Source organism: Danio rerio, chromosome 4, assembly GCF_052040795.2.
Source record: "Danio rerio strain M-AB ecotype USA chromosome 4, GRCz13ab, whole genome shotgun sequence".
In the NCBI taxonomy this organism is placed as follows: domain Eukaryota; kingdom Metazoa; phylum Chordata; class Actinopteri; order Cypriniformes; family Danionidae; genus Danio; species Danio rerio.
Genome location: NC_141024.2, coordinates 6,990,823 through 7,008,988, shown reverse-complemented (window position 1 = coordinate 7,008,988; position 18,166 = coordinate 6,990,823). Strand labels below are relative to the sequence as shown.

General features: G+C 36.0%; 2 protein-coding genes across 3 annotated transcripts in view; one reads left to right on the top strand and one right to left on the bottom strand.

The window, feature by feature from the left end:
- Positions 1-276: 276 nt before the first annotated feature.
- On the bottom strand, positions 277-8,357 carry ppp1r3aa (protein phosphatase 1, regulatory subunit 3Aa). The gene is made up of 4 exons (XM_087247910.2): positions 7,608-8,357; positions 5,562-5,611; positions 5,389-5,486; positions 277-4,047 (listed from the first exon to the last, which is right to left on the bottom strand). Exons 1-4 carry the CDS (start codon positions 8,339-8,341, stop codon positions 463-465), a joined length of 4,467 nt encoding a protein of 1,488 aa, XP_087104036.2. The 5' UTR covers positions 8,342-8,357; the 3' UTR covers positions 277-462.
- A 5,242-nt stretch (positions 8,358-13,599) lies between these two features.
- Positions 13,600-18,166, top strand: part of foxp2 (forkhead box P2) — a 149,877-nt gene continuing 145,310 nt past the window's right edge. Inside the window, 1 exon segment of one of the 2 annotated variants that reach the window (NM_001030082.4) lies at positions 13,600-13,883. The gene's annotated coding sequence lies outside the window, so the exon portion shown is untranslated. 2 annotated transcript variants of the gene reach the window in all.

Below are 18,166 nucleotides of genomic sequence, written 5' to 3'. Positions count from 1 at the left end.
CTAAAACCATGCAATCTGAACTCAGCATAAGATGTACACATATGGTTCTTTTAAGAACTGTTTACTAGAAGGTTGTTGTAGGTTCAAAGTAATCACTGTGAAAAACTCAATTATTCAGAAAATAGCACTGTATTGTATATCACTGAGATAGATGTGTTGTCTTTGACACCATAAGGGTTTCTGTTGTTCTATCATTTTATTATATCACAAAATGGGATTAACATTTGGTATAATAATACCAGAGTTAGTTTAGCATTGCATTGAAAGACTGATTGCTTGGGATCAAATAGGACTTTTAATGAGAATACAAGTGAAAGCAACAAAAACAGAAATGCCTCTTAAATCTATTTTCCAAGTTATTTTGGGCCCATAGAATCACGTCATGCCACTTTACATTTTAAAACCATACATCATATTTGTGAAAAAAGTTTTTTTTTTAAAAACATCCTACAGTATATTGTCTCAGTCCACATCAACAGACGCCCCATCCAGACGCTGTTTCATGCCCTGGCTGCACCACCAGCACAGAGAAAACAAATAGAGAGCCAAGCAGGTTGGCATGTCACACAGATATGTTGTTATGAAGATCACAAACAGAATAGCATACAGTAAAGCCTTGGCCATGTGACCCAGTGAGTTGAACTCCTGCCACCATGAAAACAGCCTGTTGCTACTACCATTGAGGCTTTTCCCAAGCTCAAACTCTTCATCTTGAGAATTGACCTCTCTGTCCTTTATAGATGTTGTCTGAGGGATGTGTTTGGGAAGGTCAGTGCTATCTGTCAGATATGTAACTTTGCTGGTAAGGTCTTCATCTGTGCAATTATCACCGATGGCTCGGCAGTCCTCAATGAGCTCTCGTTTGCTTTCTGAACACATTTCATCCTCTTCACCTCCTTTAGCTGCTTCAATAGTCGTCTCGTTGAGTCGCTCCTTTATTTTAAGTCCTTCATTTGCCTCAAACCGCCTCTCTTCGCTTTTCTGTAGCTCTGAATTGTCTTTGTGAAGATTCTTGTTCAACGTGCATAATTCGTTCTCATTAAACGCCTCGCTCGCGCACGATGAAACACTCTGTATTTCTGCACTGTGATCCATAGCTGTTTCATCTTGTCCTTTTCTACTGCTTTCCGCGTCCTCTTCATGTAGTTCTGTATAAAACCACCTCATTTCCACCTGCTCCTCGCTATCGTCTATATTTATAACCTTCCTCTTTGGAGAAGATCCCTCGGCCTGTCTATTTGTGAGTGGCACGTCTCTGATCCCCGTAAATGTCAGGATGTCTTTGACCGCCCTGTGTGTGTTTTCTTTAACCTTTGAGGTGTCGGAGCTGCCCGTGCATTCTTCAGGTGAGATTCCATCTCCCGCTTCTGAATTCTGAGTCTCTGTGTCATGTGCGATTCCAGTTTCATCCCCTGGGCTCGCCTTGGTCGTGTCTTGACTCAAAAATCCACTTGTGAGCTCATGATGTGGCGTTTGGCAGTCACAAGATGCCTCTAACTCTCTTTCCAGCCTGTCTGGCTCTGATCCCAGAACAGAGTACGGTACTATAGTGACCCTTGGTTCTTTAACTAACTGGTAATCTACAACTCGATCACTAGAAAGACCTGTGCTCAGATCCTTTCCCTGCTCTGTGGGTTCAGATTTTATGACTTCTATTGCCTTCCTGTCAGCAGACCATTTACTATCATTTTTCACAGCTTCTAGTTCCTCCACTGGGACTTCGATTTGGTCCCTTGAAGCTAAAGCAAAGCACGGTACGGTAGTGACCCTTGGTTCTTTTACTAACCGGTAATCCACATCTTGATCTCTTGTAAGACTTGTGCTCAAATCCTTTCCTTGCTCTGTGGGATCAGATTTTATGATTTCTATTGACCACTGACTATCATTTTTCTCATTTTCTCTATCCTCCATTGGGACTTCAATTTGGTTCCCTGAAGCTAAAACCGAGCATGGTACGGTAGTGGCGCTTGGTTCTTCACCTAACTGGTAATTCATAATCTGATCACTAGAAAGACTCGTGATCAAATCGTTTCCTTGCTCTGTGAGATCAGGTTTTATGATTTCTATTGCTCTCCTGTCACCAGACCCTTGAATGTAGCCTTTTTCAGCTCCTCTATCCTCTATTGGGACAACATTTTTGTCTCTTAAAGCTAAAAAAGAGCAGGGTATGGCAGTGACACTGGGTTCTTTTACTAACTGGCAATCCACAACAACTTGATCACTCGAAAGACTTGTGCTACGATCCTTTCCTTGCTCTGTGGGATCAGATTTTATGATTTCTATTGACCACTGACTATCATTTTTCTCATTTTCTCTATCCTCCACTGGGACTTCAATTTGGTCCCCTGAAGCTAAAACCGAGCATGGTACGGTAGTGGCGCTTGGTTCTTCACCTAACTGGTAATTCATAATCTGATCACTAGAAAGACTCGTGATCAAATTGTTTCCTTGCTCTGTGGGATCAGTTTTTATGATTTCTATTGCTCTCCTGTCACCAGACCCTTGAATGTAGCCTTTTTCAGCTCCTCCATCCTCTATTGGGACAACATTTTTGTCCCTTGAAGCTAAAAAAGAGCAGGGTATGGCAGTGACGCTTGGTTCTTTTACTAACTGAGAATCCTCGACAACTTGATCACTTGAAAGACTTGTGCTCGGTTGCTTCCCTTGCTCTGTAGGAACAGATGTTATGATTTCTATTGCTCCCCTGTCAGCAGACCATTGACTACATTTTTTCTCAGCTTCTCTATCCTCCATTGGGACTTCAATTTGTTCCCTTGAAGCTAAAACTGAGCATGGTACGATAGTGACGCTTGGTTCTTTTACTAACTGGTGATCCACAACTTCATAACTCGAAAGACTCAAGCTCAGATCCTTTCTTTGGTCTATGGGATCAGATTTTATTCTTTCTATTGCTCTCTTGTCATCAGACCATTGACTATTATCTTTTTTAGCTCCTCTATCCTCTGTTGGGATCAGATTTTTGTCCCTTGAAGCTAAAACAGAGCAGGGTATGGCAGTGACACTTGGTTCTTTCGCTAACTGGTAATCCTCAACAACTTGATCACTCGAAAGACCTGTGCTCAGATTCTTTCCTTGCTCTGTGGGATCAGATTTTATGGTTTCTATTGGTCTCCTGTCAGCAGACCCTTGAATGTAGCCTTTTTCAGCTTCTCTATCCTCCATTGGGACTACAATTTGGTCCCTTGAAGGTAAAACAGAGCAGGGTACGGTAGTGATGCTTGGTTCTTTTGCTAACTGATAATCCACAACTTGATCACTAGAGAGACTCATACTCAGATCTTTTACTTGCACTGTGGGGTCAGATTTTATGGTTTCTATTGCTCCTCTGTCATCAGTCCCTTGACTATAATCTTTCTCCGCTCCTCTATCTTCCATTGGGACTACAATTTGGTCCCTTAAATCTAAAACAGAGCATGGTATAGTAGTGACCATTGGTTCTTTTACTAACTGGTCATTCACAACTTGATCACTAGACAGACTTGTGATCAGATCCTTTCCTTGTTGTGTGGCATCAGATTGGATGATATTTATTGTTGTCCTCTCAGCAGACTCTTGACTGTAATTTTTCCCAGCTTTTCTGTCCTCCAATCCTCGGACTCTGTCCCTTGAAGCTGAAACTTCAGAATGGTCAAGTGACTCTGGAGAAGCACATGCCTGATCCTGCATATCACTGTGAGGGATTGCCGTATCAGAGCCCTTCAGAAAGGCATCAAAACTCAACTCAGCTTGGTGATCTTCAACTTGCTGGCTCTCTGTGTTTGGGGGGTTCACTTGGGGAGGTGTTGTTGAGGTACTCCCCCAGTCTAGAGAAAGCAAAGGAATCTGGTGGTACATTAGTATTGGTGGTGTGTCCATGCCGAATCCCTGTTGGTTGTCGGTTCTGCTTTGTATACTCAGCCTTGGGATGGAGGTTGAACTTTCATCTGTGATGGAATTACATCCCATCTGGGTTTCTGTTGCTTTCTGAGCAAAGTAGCTTTGAACATGTGCCAGACGAGCAGCTTGACGCTTCCTACGACGGTCCACCTGTCAGAAATGCGACAATATGCTGAATAAATATGTTTTTAAAAGAAATTGATCATGTTTTGTTCTGAAATAAAACACATACCTTTCAATTTACACTCTAAAAATGCTGGGATGTTGAAACCCAAGTGTAATTGAAATTTAATTGAAAAAATTACCCCCGCATTGAGTTTGTCCATATTTGACCCACCTTTGGGTTATGACAACCAAGCATTTTTAAAGTGTATCTTCATTGTGAAGCATCTTCCTAGATGATGCAATGGCAGCCATAGTGCACCAGAACACACACCAGACACCGGCTTATTGCAGAGGAGGAGAGTAATAAAGCCAATTAGTTTATATGGGGATGATTTGGAGCATATGATGGACAGAGCCCAGAAGGCAAACTTGGCCAGGGTCACACCCCTACACTATTTAAGGAACATCCTGGAATTGTTTATTGATCACAGAGAGTCAAGGCCTCGGTTTAATGTCTAATCAAATGGTAGGTTTTTTTCTGACAGGATAGTGTCCCGATCACTATACTTGGGCACTAGGACCAACACTAGCACCTTTATCAGCAGCACATTTATCCGCTTTTCCTGGCCTAAGGTTTCTGTTTACTTGACCTTTACTTACTTTACTTGACAATTTCATACCAGTTTACTCCAGTTAGCACAAAATGATTTTATTTTCTACAGTTCAGCTGATAATGAAACTTTTTTGGAGTGCAATACTAATGCGTCAAGTCAATGTAGCATATTCATATATTTTTGTTTTTGGGATTCCTTTTTAATTCTGACATTTACTTCACTGAACAAGAAATTTAATAATAATATTAATTAAATTCTGCCAAGTCAGCCAAGGATAAACTTGCAGCCTGACAACAGAGTGGCGATGTCATGTGCACACCAGTCCAGCAGAGTTCAACACGATTGTCTAACCCTGCCTAGAATTCCATGTCACAAATGGTTTGTAATTGTGCCAAACCATCCCAGGCTCATGTAGAAATATAACTGGAACTGAAGAGTTTGGCACACTGGTGGAATCGCAGTTCTAGTTTTCCCAGGAGGGCGCCCATACCAACTATTCCCAACCCTGCTTAGCTTCAACCAAATGAGAACTGCAGATTAATAGTTGCACAGCACATTACATTGTTTATTGTCAACTTTTATTTTGCCAAACATGTAGCCTTCTTCTAATAACGCCCATACATATTGAACTGCCAGTACAACCTGCTGGTGTGTGATTGCACTGTGACTATGCCATATCTTGTGTGTACACATATAAAGAGTGCTATGTAAATTATTCCATCATGCTCTAAAGATTTCTCCTAAATATCCTCCTTTTGTTTATTGACCCTACCAGTGTTTTGCAGCAGTCCTTAAGGGATTTGCAGGAAGTGATCCCTGCTTCTTCTTCTGTTTTGTTCCTATTGCGCCCAACCTTGGCTGTGGCTTGCTCTGTAAAATACACAATCAAACTCAGTATCTTGTCATCAGACTCCTTACATCCAGATCTCCACATAAGAAACTCGCCTGGGATTCCTCCACTCGCCTCTGCAGCTGTCGCTTCTGTGTAGTTTTTACTGTAAATATACAGCAGGGTTTCAGTCATACACTCCAGCCATGTGTTCAAGCATACAGTCTCCTGTCAGATATCTTCATTTGATGATCACAGAAATATGCTACTGGTCTACACATAAACAAATGTTAAATGTTTAACCTTGTTGTGCTTATATCGTGTCCAAGGCTGTGTTGCCGGAGTTTCACACTGTAACACTTGATGACAGTTGTCAAAGGCATCCATAAAATGTCCTTCATATTTATGATAAGTGTCATCTCATGATTGTTTTTAGCCCATTATTAAGTACTCAGTTTGTGTAAAAATGTAAGGAATATCATTGAATAAAGTGCAAATATTTTATGGTTTATGTTCAATGTTTGTACAGTAAAATTTTCTGTCTTTCAATAGATATAATACAGCATATGAAAGACTTAGATTGTTGACCAAACAAATGGTACTAATTGGATTTGCATTGTAAACCTTACATTTAACAAAATTTCATTTTAAATGCTAATATTTAATTACTACTCTCAAAAAAGACGTTTGCTGTTTGTTCAACTACTGATTATGAGCTGAAACAACACAATTATTGACTTTTGTTTTGCGACAATTCAATTGTTTTATGTTCCATCCACTCAATTAGTTCAATTAGTTCCCTCATGTTATCCCAAAGCATTTTTACAGAACATTCTCTCAAAATCATTCCTCATAATTACACAGATTTATAATAATAATAATAATAATAATAATAATAATAATAATAATAATAATAATAATAATAATAATAATAATAATTTATATTATTATTATTATTATTATTATTATTATTATTATTATTATTATTATTTATTAATGCATTTATTTATTTATTTTACTGGGTATTCCACAGATTTTTATTATTATTATTATTATTATTTATTTATTTATTTAATAATGAATTTATTTATTTATTTTACTGGGTATTTTACAGATTTATTCATATTTTTTTATTTTTTTTATTTATTTTACAAGGTATTCCACAGATTATTCTTCTTATTATTAGTGTTATTATTTATTTATTTTTTTTCTTTACAAAGTTCTGTGTGGATCTAGCAAAAAAATATCTGTCTGACTTTGGTCATGATGATTGAGTGCCATGATGGTCTAACTTCAATGCTAAGTTTTTAATAACTACACTCAAAAAAAGACATTTGCTGTTTGTTCAAACTACTTGAATTTAATTTAAAATGAGCTAAACCAACACAATTACTGATTTTTTGTGACAACTCTATTGTTTTATGTTCAATTCACTTAAATCTTTCAAAATAATGCATTCAATTAATTCCTTAATGTTGTCCCAAAGCATTTTTACAGGGTATCCTCTCAAAATCAGTCCTCGAAATTCCACAGATTTATTTATTTATTTATTTTTTTTTATTTTTTTATTTATTTATTCATCTGTCTGTCTACACAGAAAGAGCTAAGAAAAATCTGTCCGGCCCTGCTCATGATTATTAAATGCCATGACAGCCTAATTTTAATGCTGTTTGTTCAAACTACTTATTTAAAATGAGCTGAAATAACACAATTCTCCTTTTTGTTTTGTGACAGCTCCATTGTTTTTGTTCACTCTACTTAAATCTCTAAAATCTAATAAGTTCAATTAATTCATTCTTGATGTCCCAAAGCATTTTACAGGGTATTCTCTTAAAATCCTTCCTCATAATTCCACAGATTATCAAACATAAAATTATAAAAATTATTCAATAATATTTATTTATTTATTTATTTATTTATTTATTTATTTATTTATTTATTTATTTATTTATTTGTTTATTTATTCTGTGCAGAAATAGCAAAAAAAAAAAAAACTGTCTGGCCCTGGTCATGATTACACCCCCTTCTAAGTGTCACTTAATATATGTTTTTAAAAGGGCTGTGTACCTAATCTCCAACCGAACCTAAATCCCTAACCCTTCAGTAAGTGCAAATAAACAAGATAATTCCAAGCATGGGTTTGCTTTTGCAGGGTTTCCCACCTGTTTGCTTTAAGGCAGCTCCTGATACCTTTATGGAGACCCTCCTCTACCTTCTCCTTTTCAATCTCCTTCTCATTTTCCCTTGGGTGCTCTTTAAAATTGCTCCTTCGTCTTTGATAGCAGAACATGATGTAGTTTGTCCCTCCATTGCTGGCCCAGAAGGTCCCAACAGCGCTCTCGTACCGCAGACAGAACTCAACACGCAGCCCTTCGACCGGGAATGGAGGCGTCAAATTGAGGTGAAAACAAAAGCAGTCGGTTTGGCCATCACTGGACCCGGGCACATACTCCGCCATCAGCTCAAAGTGACTCTGCCAGCCGTCCAGTGTAACACGGACATAAACTGATTTGTGGAAGCATAAGTTAAGCACTCGGACGATTCCTCGGATTGTAGTGGATCCAGGGAGCAGCTCAAACCGCTCCAACTCCAACTTCTGCTGCTGAAGTTTCGCCTCCATATCCTGGATCAAATCTGCAATGGTGAACAAACATGAGATGTAGTATTCCCCACCCTCCGACGAGTCCCGGTTGTCATATTCCTTCACCGAAACCAAGTCCAAACCAAATGCATCCGCAAATGAAACCTTCCTTCGTACGGCTATCAATGGAGGCTCCGGTTCCTCCTCTTCAGATTCATCCTCTGCAACCTGCTCCATCTTGTCCTCCTGGTTTTTCATGATCCAGTCCTTGCAGTTTGGAGGCTCCAGGTTGCAGGTTGTCTCTTCCACAGACATGCTGCTGGTTTAGGCTGAACATTAGTAGCCAATTCACTCGCAACGTGACTCGGCAGGGAGCATCGGGTTACGGCTGAACATTGTGTGGTTGCCAGGCTTAAATATAGCTGGCTACTGAACTATGCTTGTCTTCCTGGTCACTAGTGTGTGATGGACGTGGGCTGCTTTGATCCGTTCATGTCGTCTGGTGAACTTTTCTGACCCTGGAGATAGCATTTATATATATAGTTGTGGGCAAAAATATTAGCCCCCCCTCCTGTGAAATACTCATTTATTTATTTACTGGGATATTTAATGGCACAAGAACATTTTCACAGTGTTTCCAATAATGTTTGTTGTCTTCTGGAGAAAGTTTACTTGTTTTAAACATCAAAAGTAAATCCAAGGCACTCAAAAAACGTGGAAAGAATATTTAAATCCACATTTTTAGAGTGCCTTGGGCTTACTTTTGCCGTTTATTCTGACGAATTTCTCACCCAAAGAACTCAGACATAATAATTAAGTTACCCCTGAGCACTTTTTGTTTTATTTTGGCTAGAATAAAAACATTTTTAAAGCATTTAAGGTCAATGTTATTACCCTATCTTATGCTATTTTCTTTTTTCAAAAAGCTGCAAAGCAAAACTTGGTTCTTCAATGCCTTGCCTGATTACCCTAACTTGCTTTATTAGTCCATATGTTCATTTTTACTTGTGTGTGCAGGAGACTATAGTTCATTTCTATAAGTGATATAGCAAAATGAAGAAATCAGTGACATGTTATCTCAAAAATTCTTCTTATAGTGGATTAAAACACAACATAAAGTAAAGAAGCTGCTGTTGTGAGTCAGTTCAGGCTTGATGAATCTGTTTGACTGCAAACACTACACTTGTAGGCCTCATGGTGGCGCAGTGGGCAGCACGATCGCCTCACAGCAAGAAGGTCGCTGGTTTGAGCCTCAGCTGGGTCAGTTGGCACTTCTGTGTGGAGTTTGCATGTTCTCCCCGTGTTCGTGTGGGTTTCCTCCTGGTGCTCCAGTTTCCCTCACAGTCCAAAGACATGCACTATAGGTGAATAAAGTAAGCTAAATTGTCTGTAGTATGAATGCAAGAGCGTGTGGGTGTTTCCCGGTGATGGGTTGCTGTTGAAAGGGCATTCGCTGCGTAAAACATATGCTGGATAAGTTGGCAGTTCATTCCACTGTGGTGACCCCAGATTAATAAAGGAACTAAGCCAAAAAGAAAACGAATGAATGAATGAATGAATGAATGAATGAATGAATGAATGACTGCACTTGTAACCCAATCATAACCCAGTGTTAGGTCAAATATGGACAAACCTAATGCTAATGCTAACTTTAGATTTTAAGAGTTAATTTTTCCCATTCAAATTAAAGGTACCCTGAGATGATTTGAAATGTGCATCTTTTATTTATTCTTTGACGTAATCTCAGCTGAAACATGAAGAGAGGGTGGGACATAGCTCCTCCTCTTGAAAAAAAAGCAGCCAATAGCATTTCGTTTTTACCACAGCTCTGCCAGTGAAATTGTTTGCGATCAAATGAAATGAAAATGAGAAACGTTTTGAAGGGGGCGGGGCATGTCAGATACTAGAGAGCATTTGATTGGTCAAGATTTCTGGCAAATTAAAAAAAAAAAGATTAGTGATTCATTAGGTGGTAGTGACAAACTGCAAGCTTTGGATGTTTATAACAGGTTAATGTAGTTAAACATGATTTTTTTATTTGTTTTGGAGCACATTAGGTTATAAATATTATTAAAATGTTTAAATAAATTTGATAAGATGTTAGTTAGTTAGTTAGTTAGTTAGTTAGTTAGTTAGTTAGTTAGTTAGTTAGTTAGTTAGTTAGTTAGTTAGTTAGTTAGTTAGTTGGTTGGGTTGGTTCGTTCGTTCGTTGGTTAGTTAGTTAGTTAGTTAGTTAGTTAGTTAGTTAGTTAGTTAGTTAGTTAGTTAGTTAGTTAGTTAGTTAGTTAGTTAGTTAGTTAGTTAGTTAGTTGGTTGGTTGGTTGGTTGGTTGGTTGGTTGGTTGGTTGGTTCGTTGGTTAGTTAGTTAGTTAGTTAGTTAGTTAGTTAGTTAGTTAGTTAGTTAGTTAGTTAGTTGGTTGGTTGGTTGGTTGGTTGGTTGGTTGGTTGGTTGGTTGGGTTGGTTCGTTCGTTCGTTGGTTAGTTAGTTAGTTAGTTAGTTAGTTAGTTAGTTAGTTAGTTAGTTAGTTAGTTAGTTGGTTGGTTGGTTGGTTGGTTGGTTGGTTGGTTGGTTGGTTGGTTGGTTGGGTTCGTTCGTTCGTTCGTTCGTTCGTTCGTTAGTTAGTTAGTTAGTTAGTTAGTTAGTTAGTTAGTTAGTTAGTTAGTTAGTTAGTTAGTTAGTTAGTAAATGATAAGTAGAAATGGTCATGCCCAACTAAGCCTGGTTTCTCTCAATGTTTTTTTTTCTTCACTTTCATCAATTAGTGAAGTTTGTTTCTTGCCACTGTCGCCACTGGCTTGCATGGTTTGGGACTTGTGGAGCTGTGCATTGATGAATTGCTTACTCTCTGCAGTGAAAATTAACACAGACTGAACTAAACTTCAACCCTGAAAACTGGACTGACACAGTTTCAGTTTACTTTTTTGTGAAGCTACTTTGACACAAGCTACATTGTACAAAAGCTAAAGAAATAAAAATGAATTGAATTGAACTGAACTTAATTTCTTTTCTAATTTTTAAATTTTCTAATAACTATATTTATACTTACAGTTCATTTAACATATACACATAGTTTTCACCTATGCAAACTGCAGATGAACTACATTTTTATATAATAGTTCAACTGTTAAAAGCTGTTAGTTACTAGTTAATTAGTTAAAGTTATTAGTAACTAATAAAGTTATGGTAACTAATAACCTCAACTTTTCTGAATTTGATTGTAATGCAATAATGTGCACCTTTTGTAAAATAATAACTATTAATAACTTTAATTGAATGGAATATTTCAGATGTGTGCACAAATGTGTTCTGTTTTGTTTTGCTTTAATATTTGACCGTTGTGGGCTTTAAAAAAAACGATATTTTTCGGCGTATTGATATGGAACTGTAATGCGGTCAAGATCTGTCTGGAACTTCTTTAGCTGTGCATTTATCTGAAAATGACTGCGTACAGTAGACTACCTTAGTTATTCATCAGCCAAACAGAATCAAGCATATAACTCTGTAGTAAAACAACTGATAATGGGAGAAACGTTGTGAGAAATGTTGAGAATATGATGATATATGAATACTTGTGAGATTGACTGCAATATAGGTGGTTCTCTCACATAACAACACAGGTTTTGTTGCTGATTATAGAAACATTAGGTGTCTTTAAGGGATAGTTCACACGAAAATAAAAATGACCTAATTGTTTATTCCCCTTCTAGTGGTTTAAAGCCTTTATGAGTCTCTTTTTCTTCTGTACACAAAAGCTGTTATTTTAAAGAATGCTGGTTGCTGACACCCATTGGCATCCATAGTAGAGGAAAATACTATGGAGGTCAACAGGTGCCAGCACGACAAGATTATCAAAAAATAAATGAATAAACGTAATACAATATATACTTCAAAACTAAAAATAAACATTTTTTACCTAATGTATACATTTCCATTATTATTATTATTATTATTATTATTATTATTATTATTATTATTATTATTGTTGTTGTTGTTGTTGTTGTTGTTGTTGTTGTGTTTTTACCTGTTGGTGAAGTCCAGAATTGTTTTAGTATTATATTTTAGTGCATTATCTTCATTGTACACAAGATGGCAGTGTCTTATCAAAATTGTATGCACGTTCGCTGTTTCATTGACAAATAAGTGTAGATTGTTCATATCCCAATAGGTGGCAGCAAACCCCTATATTTCATGCCATGACCCGTTTCCCAAAATCATCTTCTTTTTCTTAGTTTCATATAAAAAATGCACACGTTTCTCATTCATTTCTTTGTGACAAACACCACAATTGTATTATTTTTTAAAATTCTGGATTAAAATATTTATTTAAATAGCATGCTTCAAGATAAATAGCATACATTTTTAACATAGGTGAACATCAAAACGCATCAAATAGCCTATGTTCTTTCTGATCAATGAAAAAAAATCTCTGCGGATATCTGATGGATATTTGTTAAAATGTTCACATAAAACCATGTCAAAATCTTCAATATTGACTCATTTATATGTGCGTTTTTATTGGTGTTTATTTAATGTGAAATATAGATTCCTATCTTTTTTTAAACTATCTTTATGTTAAAGCAAACGGTGCTTGCTTGGAAAATAAAATAAAGATTATTAATTCAGTCACAGACTGTGATAATTAAATCACAAAAAGCCAAAAAGCAAGACATTTCATATCAATCTTTGATCTGAAATCTCCTTTATTTATATCAATATTTCAAGGCAGTGGCACACACACACACACACACACACACACACACAGACAGTACACACACGATGCATAACTCACTATACAGTATAACCTTCAATTGTTTTGCAATTAAAACATAAATGGGGAAAACGCACACAAGCAAAGATTGTTACAGTAGCAGATCATCATTAAAATGACTAATATATCATCAAAATCAATAATAAAAGTACTGATGATTTAATTTCGAGGTTCATTTCAGTGAACTGCGAGTGTGTGAGGTGTTTAAGAATGCTGATTAATTTAATATAAAGTTAAATTTAATAAATGTGTTAAAATAAACATTGAATTAAGTTGATTTCGAATTATGGAAAAATAAAATAAAGCAACACCAAACATTTGACCCCATCTCTGTTATTCAGTATTGAACATCCTTCCACTTCGCTCGTCTTCAGATTTGTATAAGCTATTTAAAAATACAACGTTATTTATTTGTTATCCGTGTAAACAAACACAATACTTATTCCCTTTATTCATTTAATCACGAGTATAATTTCGGATTTCGCCATATCAATAAATAACAGTAGCATAACAATACAAATATGTCATAATCAAAATAAAAATGACTTCAGACTCGTACACACATCTCTCCAGCGAATGAAACCGGCTTCTCTTTCTTGATTTGGGTGTGTTTTGCAATGGCAATAAACAAAAACAAACTCCGTTAACTTTTAATGACTGCATTGTTTACCCAGCAGGTGGACACGACGTCACGTGGGGTCGCAGTACGCTAAAAAATAACAACATGCACGTCCGCGTAAGTGCCTCCCCGCATTGTAATAAGCTAGTCCTCCCCACCACCACCAAACTCGGCCGATACATTGCGATGTATTGAATCAAGATACAAAAAAACAAGCCGCCGCTTCGCGTTGCGCGTCATGCAAGCGCATTCAAACAGGAGTCGGTGTTACTCGGGCGTTTTTTTTTTACTGTTGCATCGGTAATAACAGCAGCACACACTGACTGAAGACAGCAGCGTCTCTGCACTCCGAGCGGAGGAATATCAACAGCGCGTGTTGTGCGTTTGTTTTCAGCGCTTTTTAAAAACACTCCGACTCGTAAACACGCAAAACTTTGCATCCCCGAAGGAGATACATTGACTTCTTTTGGTGAGTTTTCACGTTTATGGCTTTTTCATGCACTCGGCGTCTGAGTTTGAGTGCACTTAGAAGTTGCAGATGGCTTATTTAGTGCTTTATTTGTTGTTTTGACAGCGAGGTGTGTTGTTTGAGAGTTGCCGAGGACTCATAAATCCTCATAATCAATATTTACATCAAGTGACAGTTTGGGAGGATTTCATTTATGCGAGTGAATAATGCGGATTCACTTTTGTTGTGTTTGCATAGCTGTTTTATTTGAGTAAATTTGGGGTGATTTAAACACGCGATTTGTTAATTGTTATTATATACTGTAGTAATAGCAAATAATAACACAATTAATGTCTGTTTTAACACTAGTGATTTTAGCCTGAGTCATGAAATGTAAATATGCACGATTCATTATTAGTATTATTACTCAAATTTCAAGGCGTTTGCATCTCTGTACAGTTACAGATTTCATATTTCAAGACCGTTTTCAAAGTTTTATTTATTTTAATGCAATTTTGGGTATTTATTATCATGTATGGAATTTTAGATTTGCCCTGTTTTTAATTTTGCAAGAAATTTAGATTTTTAACCATGATGTCTATATATCTATATCTCTATTGTAACTATATATATATATATATATATATATATATATATATATATATATATATATATATATATATATACACATACATACATACATATATGCGCATTTGAAATAAAAATTCTAAAATGCATAAATATTAAAAATAATAAATATGTCCTAAATATGTTTGCATTTAGTAATTCATATAATAAATAAATAAATAAATGAATATTATTTCTGATTTTTATTATCATTGTTTTTATTATTATTATTATTATTATTATTATTATTATTATTATCAAGGGTAACATTAATCTTACCGTGGTTGCTTGCTCCATTCCCATAATCCGGGGTGAATTCTTCCTAGCTTTAGAGCTGCTCGCATGCAGGAGCAGTGAGTGTCAGGACAGGAAGGCTGATGTATTGGAGTGTTAATGGACAGCTCTCCTCTTAAGCCTCAGCCACATCTACTGCCAGTGCACTTTCAGTGGCTTCAAGGGATGTGGGACTAAATCAATAGGGTAGGTGATCTTTGTCTTTTTTTTTTTTCTTTAAATACAAGGTGTATAGTATTACAGCTCCCATTATGGCAGTGATTAGCTATGAGATTTTTTTTTTTCCCCTGGTGTTGGTTGCAGGAGCACCTCAGTTTCACTCCGGCAGCTGTGCAGGTGAAGTGCAGGTGTGCATCATGCCGCTTCATCACTCAACGCCGTGGCTCTTCAAAGAGGCCGCGATAGCAGTAGTAAAAATTTTCACACACACGCGTACACACTTTGCTCTGTAACGTGAAGCCCGGCCCTTTGTTAGCCCCATGCAGTTCTTCCCAGGTGATTTTAATTAGCACTGTTTCAACGAGCAGTGTTTGGAGCGTGATGTTTCACGTACGACACACTGAGGGAGGGAAGGAGGGAGGCACGGCTGACCTGCGACAGGAAAGAGGGGCCTAATTTCCAAGTATCCCAATGTTTTTTTGTAGTCGCAGCCTGATTACGGCATTCATCATGGGATGGGGTGTGTGCACGCTCTGCTTTGCATTAAAAAAAAAACCCTTTTGAGATTAATGCATGTGCGTCAAGTAAAATAAAATCATTTGTCTGAGTTATGATAGCACTGCAAGTTGAACACTGTGTAATGTGGGTGGGACCGTTTCATTGTTAGACATCTCAAGTTACTCTTTTTAATTATTTCATATTGAATCTTGAAGTCAGTGCTGATGATAAAAAAAAAAAGGCTACCTCAGAAAGACAAAGGTTAGCTCACGTGACAGCAATGAGCAGTGTGAATAGTTATAGGTCATGCTTTTATTCATATGCTTTTATTAGGGGGAAATGTTTTATTGTTGGCAATCGCTGAAGTTAATCTTTCACTTTTCCATATTGCAATCACTATTGACCAGCTAAAACAGTTTTAGTGGCTTTTAAGAAAGGCAAACAACCTTAAAAAGCATAGATTAGATGTGTTTAATGTTAACATTGTACAAGTGATGCATTAACCCATGTGTTGAATACTTGTAGGTTATGCTTTTGTTAATATTGAAACAAATGTTGGGTACACTGGTATTGCGTCTTTCAGTAATTGCTAAAAGCAACAATGACAAAGCTAACTAAACTATTTTAGGGCTTAAGAATAAAAATAAAAAGTTGTCTTTGACATTACAATAAGATGTGACATACACTCAAAAAAAGCTTTGTTTTTGCTCGTTCAAACTACTTGATCAAAATGAGCTGAAACAACACAATTGGGACAACTTAATGTTTTTATGTTCGATCCACATAAATTTGTTAAAAGTGTTAAGTTAACTTAATCGATTTGTGTTGGGTCAACATTACTGAATTGTGTGGAACCCTGCATTTTTGACAGTGTGCATGACTTTGTGTTAAATATGTTTGTAGTGCTTTTCCTCATTACTTTTTTCCATGTAATTGGAAGGTTTCATTGTTTGTTACTATATTTATTATTCATGTGGCATCTGCTAGTCATTTGCCATCAACATTAAAAAGAAAAAGAAAGAAAAAATAAATAAATAAAAAAATAAATAAATGAAAAAGGTTAGTTCTAGTTTACATTACAGTGTTAGGTGATGTTTTGCCCTATGCATTGATACTTGTAGTAAATTATTTCATATTGAACTCATCACTGATTAAAAGACCACCAAAAATGATTATACAGACTTATACGAAAAAAAAAAAAACACCCCTGAAAGGAAGACGTTAGAGCTTGTTTACATTATTGTTCAGCAACATATAAACCCATTGTTAGCATTTCTAAAATTTAATTTATTGTCTTGCTGTCAGCAATGACAAAAATGTCACCAAAACACTTTTAGGAAGGTTTATTATGTAAGATTATTTGTTGTATGATTGCATTAATATGTGATGTTCAGTATGTGTTCAATACTTTAGTTTATGTATTATTCTTTAGTTTATGAAGCTTTGTAGTTTACACCTGCATTCATATTTATGTTGCTAGAAAAAAAAATATATATATATATATATATATATATATATATATATATATATATATATAGAGAGAGAGAGAGAGAGAGAGAGAGAGAGATAGAGATAGAGATAGATATAGATATAAAATAAAATACCAGCAAATCAATTCCAGAAAGTCAAAGATTTGTTCATGCATGTTAATGAATTTTTCTTCTTACTCCATGTGTTTGATACTTGAAGTAATTTTTCTGTTGATTTATATTATATCCAGCAAATGCCACTTTAATATAACAGTAATTAGAGTCGCATTACCCCAATACTTGTAGATTATGCCTTTATTCATGGAGAAAGAAATATTCATAAAATGTAAAAACAAAGCAAATCTGTTTTCAGGTTGTTTCCAGACGAAAAATAATAAATCTGAAGTGATTGTTAGGTCGCGATCATGTTAAAAAGCAACTTATTGCCCCGTATTGCCCTGGATTCATATTAATGTTGGTGGAAACAAAAAGAAATCTATAAATATATTAAAATACCAGCAAATCAAGAAAGTCAAAGATTTGTTTTCATTCACATTACTACTGTACGTTAAGTGACTTCTTACTCCATGTGTTTGATACTTGTAGTAATTTTTCTGCCGATTTATATTATATCCTGCAAATGCCACTTTCACGTTACAGTAATTAGTAAATCATTACTCCAATACTTGTAGATTATGCCTTTATTCATAGAGAGAATTTAAAAACAAAGCACAACTGTTTTCAGGGTGTTTCTAGAGGAAAAATAATAAATCTGAAGTGATGGTTAGATCGCGTTCATGTTAAAAAGCAACTTATTGCCTGGTATGATTAGTACTTGTAGTTATACTTGTTTTTTCAGTCATTCATATTGCTTAATCATAAAAAAAATAAGCAATAATTTCACTAAACCAGTTTTATAGTGTACACATTATGACAATAAGCAGCATTACTTGTTATGCCTATATTCAGATTTGGAGTAATGTAATTATGACCGTTTCATTGTTTAAAATCACAAGATGAATTCATAATTTCATTTTCAATGAATTCAGATTTCATCTTCCAGTCACCACTGTATAGAAATGCCTCATTTAGAGAGTGTTAAGAAACAAAAGCATCCTCAGAAACTCAGAGGTTACTTCTTGTTCACGTTACAGCAGCAACATTCCTTACTACGCCTATATTCAGATTTGGAGTAATGTAATTATGACCATTTTATTGTTTGAAATCACAAGATGAATTCATAATTTCTCTTTCAAT